The sequence below is a fragment of the Formica exsecta genome, unplaced genomic scaffold (genome assembly GCF_003651465.1).
Source record: "Formica exsecta isolate Colony F162 unplaced genomic scaffold, ASM365146v1 scaffold120, whole genome shotgun sequence".
NCBI lineage: Eukaryota > Metazoa > Arthropoda > Insecta > Hymenoptera > Formicidae > Formica > Formica exsecta.
Window position 1 is genome coordinate 1,061,971 of NW_021848537.1, and position 6,490 is coordinate 1,068,460.

At 30.9% G+C, this 6,490-nt stretch overlaps 1 protein-coding gene across 1 annotated transcript in view; it reads right to left on the bottom strand.

The window, feature by feature from the left end:
* Positions 1-3,614: 3,614 nt before the first annotated feature.
* Positions 3,615-6,490, bottom strand: part of LOC115241952 — a 9,443-nt gene continuing 6,567 nt past the window's right edge. Inside the window, exons 4-7 of the mRNA XM_029817941.1 lie at positions 6,023-6,199; positions 5,208-5,390; positions 3,786-4,020; positions 3,615-3,630 (exon numbers count right to left, since the gene is read on the bottom strand). Coding sequence (XP_029673801.1) covers positions 3,615-3,630; positions 3,786-4,020; positions 5,208-5,390; positions 6,023-6,199 — 611 coding nt within the window. The remainder of the gene's footprint in view (positions 3,631-3,785; positions 4,021-5,207; positions 5,391-6,022; positions 6,200-6,490) is intronic.

Here is a 6,490-nt window from a genome sequence, read left to right on the forward strand (position 1 = left end):
CTTTCCCTCTCACTCTACCTCTCCCCTCGTCGACGCGTTCGTCGAAAACAAGTTGGCCGTTCTCTTGGTGCACGATAGGTCGATGGTAGGCACGAAGTATCGATTTCGCGAAAAATATAGAGGATCGCAATCGTTTTCGGTGGCGGACGGGTAGCGGAATAGTTACACATTGCTGTGTAATATCGGATTTTTTTAAATTCGTATCGGGATATAATAATTAATAACGACCTACAGGAAACTTGATAAGTCGACATCAGAAGATAACAAAACTTCGTGATAATATATATAGAGCAAAGTTTGATATAATTCCGCGTCAAAGTTTAATAACCTTACATCGAAACTTAGTAATTTAATAATTTTTTTATTAGAATTTAATAATAAAAAGTTACGTAATATAAATAATGTGTAGATATTAAAATTTAATATCTCTCCATATCAAGAGATTCAATAACCAAGAGCACTAGTGCATTGTACGACTGAAAAGTCTAACAAAGGACGGATCTTTTTGTTTATTTTATGTTTATATTTTTTGTTATATAATTTAGAGAATTATTTTATATTTGTAAAAAATTTTAGACTATATAATTATTCTCTCTTTCAACAGTGATAGTTAATGATGGCTTCTGAATTTGAATATATTCTGCTTTTTATTATTACAAATTGAACATTTATAAATAAATATATATGACGGATATCTAATATAAATCGAACTCTTTATTATATATAAAATACATATATTTTTAAATATATTTAGAAAGAAATTACGATATATTCTGTTCACTTCACAGCTTCGCTAAGTTCTCGTTTCAGCAACAGATCGAGGCTAAACTTTCGCGGAGCCAGCTCGATCGGTGCAGCTGTACGTCGTTGTTTTATTCTCTGCTAACTCTAAATTTATCACCCGAGGAAAGACTAGAGAGAGAAAGAGAGAAAGACAGGAGAGGGGTCGGAAGCATCCCCACCATTCTTTATCGCTTTATACTCCCCTCAAGAGACCAAATGCGATCGTTTCTCTTCTCTTTCTCTCTCTCTCTCTTTCCTGCTCGTTCGCGCTTTTTACACAAAAATACACAGAGCAGAAACGATGTTGCAGCTATACAATTTTCGAATTATATATGCATCTGCTTTGAATGCATCCACGCGTATTCCGCGAAACTGAAACATTCTTTTCTCGATATGATGAATGGAAAATCCGATTTCATTTATCGGGAAATTGGGATCCGTTTCGCGTTGAAATGGATTTCTTTGAATTGCGTGAAATCGGTTTTATTTCGAAAATGATTGAAACAAAAAAAGCGTACCCAGCATGCTGAGGATTATTTCGTTTTGTTATTTTTTTAATCAATTACATTTTATCAATTAATTATCTTTTTTATCCTATCTAGTTTCTTGTTATAAAGTTGTATAAAATTGCATTTTTCTAAAATGGTTTCCAATATTTCTGTTTATATATTTTAAATTTTGCCGGAAATTTATTCTATATTATTTTTTACTATATAATATATTTATAATATATATTAATATATATATTTATAATATATATTAATTGGCTCTTTGAAAAGAGATTTAACGTGACATTCTAAGGAATATGTATAAAGGTTTCTCTCTTAATAATGTAAATAAATATTTTTCAGATTTTAAGCTATTAAGAAAGAAAATATACATAATTAAATAAAATTAATAAATTAAATAAATGAATAAAGCAATTAAGCTCAATAATTTAATCTTGTCCTTGCATTAATTAATAATTAATGACTCGTTAATTCCTATCGAGGCAGCTGGAGCGATTTGTATATAAATGCGAAATTAATTAACTCGAGAGATCGCGATGGATACAAAAGTCCAACGGGAAGATCATTTCGTTGACTTCGCCTGCGATATCGATTGTGCTTTAATCTAGTTAGAAGAAATAGAATACTTCGTGTTTATAATTCTCTATTTACATTCTGAGTCATCGCGCACTTTGCTTCAAAATCATCAATCGTAAGAAACAATTCACTCTAATATTTAATAGATAATGAAAATATTTTATTCCAACTTTGGCTCACATTTATTTATTGGCTAAATAGAAACTCAATTTTTAAACTTTATTGTTAGTTATTTGTCACACATTTTTGTCTAATAATTATTAACTCATAGATTTACGAAGATAATTTTAATCTAGAAATAAACTTACACGATTAAATGTGATTTTATAGAATAATTAATTACCTGTTGGATGTTATGGTGATCTTCCTCGAGTTTTTAATACAAGCAATGTTTTTCCGAAACACAATATATCGAATGTACGCGATGGGAATGTACTTTCGCGAATTTCAAGGCTAATTTGCAGCGCGTATTTTTTCTCACATCCAAAGAGACACGTGGCGTCCAGACGACTGGAGCCCTCTCTGCCCTAAGATTCTCTCTCTTTCTCTCTGAATTTATCTCCTTGTCTTTCCTTCCCCTACCGAGAGAGCTACAGTTCGGTTGCTCCTTTCCTCGAAGTGGGGTTCCCCACCATTCACCCTGAGAGGGAAGAAAGAGCCCCCTCGATGGGCAGCCATAGGTAGCGATGGCATTCTGACCGATTCTGGCACTGACGAACAAAAGTCTGAATACGCCCTTTATTGCAGAAACTAGTCAAATTTCGAAGTACGATGATTTATATTTTATAAAGGCACGTTTTAGCACTCAATGTAGTCCATTCTTTGAATTTATCTTTCATATCTCGCTTTGTTTTATTCAATATTTGTCCATCTTCAATTTTTATTTTTATTTCTAAATGATAAGAAGCGAATGTAAAGCTATTAAAGATAAAATCGATTACTCAAAAGAGCCTTTGATAAAGGCTTTAGATAAGATTGGCTTCGACTTTCCTTGTCTATGCTTTGCTTTATTTTTTTATTTTGCAAATTACATTTGAAAAAGAATTTTAAATAATATTATTTAAATCAAATTCACAACATAAAAAACTACACATATTTTTGCAAAATTCAATTTGATAATATTAAATAAGAAATATTATATTAATATTATTGCATAAAATGTGTATTATTTTTGTTACCGAAGATACAAAGGGTCTATGATTATTTGTAACTATTTACGACTCAAAAAACTGCAAGGTATGAATTTTAGATGGGGTCTTTGTGCCATCACTAGCTACTGGGTTTCATAAGGGCCGTATCGATTATCTCGCGCGCCTCGTTGCGTAAATCGCGCTGATTATTGCGTGAATTCAACGATTGCGCGTGTCCAACTCATGCGTGGGAGTTTCGAATTAATCGCAGGGAAGGACGCGTTGTACGTCCGTTAATTTGGGGTTGTAAAATGTAGATAATATCGAACGAGACGAGGGTTCGAGGTGTTATGTTCGAAAATTTCAAAAGGACGGGGAACAAGCTATTAATCTCGAATCTATAATTAATCTTTCAACGTTCACTTGCATCTGACAATGAGTCAGGCTTCCGCTCTACCCGTCATATTAAAAAAAAAATTAATTTTTTTTAACACCATCAACAATTTATGAATTTTAATTTTTATGTAATATAGGATAAAAAGATTTAAATTTAAATATATCAACACATATTGATTTTGCATATTATTTTACGCACAAAAAAATGCATGATTTCCATTTACATGCACGCTTTCCTTTCACATAAAAATTTAAATTAAATCAATGAGATATATGTAAAATATAAAAATTTGCGCGGAATAGAATAGAATAAAGTATATCCTATCACGGTGAAATGGAAATATAACAGAATAGCCGATGAATAAAATATATAAAATATGACGCAAATAACCAAAAATATAAAGTGCAATTTAACATAATGGATCTATCAGAAAAATTCTTACCCACGCAACCAGGTAACTTGGTGGTAGTCTCGTTCCATTTGCCATTCTTGCACTCGAGTGTTCTTTTTCTTTCCATGCTGTCGGAAAATACGCTGCCCGACTTGCATAAGAATGTTCGCGAAGTCAATGTACCGTTGGACACGTAACTTCCGTTTGGCGCTAAGATCTCCGGACAGCCTAACACTGTAAGCATAAATTCATTTTCTCACCATACCCTTGCCTTCTTTACCTATTATCTCGTGATTAATACTATTTTCAAGTTACAATTTCTTACTCCTCGTCTTTTAGAGAATTTTCATTATATATAGGATTTTTATATGATTTTGAGCACTTTAGTGATACTAATAAATTATTAAAAGTTTTAGTCATATTAAAATAGAGTTATTGTGTTTTTAGGAAACGTAAAAATAACTCCCTGTTAAGTTAAACTCTGCTTTGAAAATTTATATGACTAACATATATAAAGTTAGTTGAATTATACGTTATTTATAATTATATGTTGAATATAATATCGTTGAAGTTAATATTATATATATAATATTTAAAAATAATTTCAGGACGCTAAAATTTTAATTGTTGTCTTTTAAACGGTCTCATTTTAAACGTAATTTGCCATCAAATATTAAAGAAGCATTTTTAAATTTAAATTTAATATTTCCGAGACATTGTTTGCATCGTTTAAAATTATTCCCATTTTTTTAATAAAAAATTGAGCGTCAAAAAGTGCAATCTTATTTTAAATCTGTAACTTCAAAACTTTTCGGAGAATTGCTAGAACTCTATTAATTACATCAGAATACTAACTTCATTCGAATAATATGGTCGATTTAATTAATTTCGCACAGACCTATCCTTTTTTGTGAAGCATGAAAGTACAATATCTCCGTTAAAATTATTCTCGGATTCATTGTTGCGTAACAATGTGTTCGCGATATTTTTTATCGCATTTTCGGGAAAGAAGGGAGGAAGGAGGACTCAAGATTTCTTGTTTTTTTTATAAAATGTTCATTGATATTTGGTATTTTTAGTAACAAAGATACTATATTTCATGTAATAGTATTAATATAGTAAATTCTTATTTAATATTACCTAATATTAAAAATCTTAAGACGCGATCAAATTAAATTTTGCAAAAATATGCAGTTTTTTATGTTGTAAATTTGATTTAAATAATATTATTTAAAATTCTTTTTCAGATGTAATTTGCACAAAATAAAGAAAATAAAGTAATCATAGAGAAGGAAAGTAAAAGCCAATCTTATCTAAAGCTTTTATTAAAGCTTTTTGAGTACTTTTATCTTTAAGAGCTTTACATTCGCTTCTTATCTTCTAGAAAGAAAAATAAAAATTGAAGATTTCTTTTTGTTTACCTTGGTATTGCAATAAAAATCCTCGGGCGCTATAGAGCCTTCTGGAAGCGATGAAGTCGAGCGTTAACACGTTTGAGTTCGAGACGATCCGAGTGCCTGCTGCGGTGCCGCAGAACTCGAAGAGAGTGCTGCCACGATCTCGCACTCGCACGATGTCTACGCAGCTTCCATCCATCTGTGGGCCTGCGAAAATTTATCTGCGGTTTTCTATCCAAAGTTTATTTATACGAAGCGCGTATAAAATCGAGTTCGTCGAGATAGGCCGTTTATTTGAGATCCACCGATGCAGTTCCTTAATTCGATCGAGCCATGGCAGCACATATGTTCAATATTAAAATCGTTATTTGAAATAAAAATAAAGATTTTAAGGAACGAATAAAAATTCTTAGCATATGTATTAATGTATATAAATAATATAAATTAATAATTGATTATCATTTCGGATAAACCACAATAATAAATTATTAGAATTATTGCAATTTATATTCAAAAATTTTTGGCATACATATTAATGTGTATTAAATAATTCGCGTGGAATCCTCGAACGATAGTCAATAATCTAGTCGTTTTATTTTTATAATTTGATAGAAAAATTCATCTGGCATATTTTACGGTTTATCGATGACGTCCGCTACCAATCGCGGATTATTTAGAGATTATTCAGATTCTGACCTAAATAGTTCGCGTGAAGTCATGGCGAATAATCATATCATTCGGTCATTATATGTAAAAATGTATATCAATCAAAACAATTCAATTTACATCGTGTTATGATGGAAAAATTTCGGGATCGCCGGATTAAAATATATGCTTACCGCGGATGTTCAAGTCGTGGAAGGTCAGAACTATTCTCTGATCCGGAAATGTTCTGAAGGTCCAACCGCACGTGCTTTCCCCGAGATAGTATAGCGGGTAGCCCGGTGTGTTGATGTAACCTCCTTCCTCTGTGGTCACCTTCACCTCTTGGTTACAATATCGTTTAACCGCAGCTTCTACAATCGATCAATGGTTAATATTTCACACGGTTTATCGATACAAAACTCTATTTATACGATGTAGTATGATTCATGTGAGGTGAGAGATAGTTAAAATATCGAGTATAATTATTTAAATAAGAAATAAATAATATAAATCAATAATTGATTATAATTTCGAATAAATCACAATGATAAATTATTAGAATTATCGAAATTTTTGTATCAATATATTAATATTTTAATAATATAATAAAATTTTATTGTATTAATATCTTATCTTAATATTATATTATATTTATATTAATT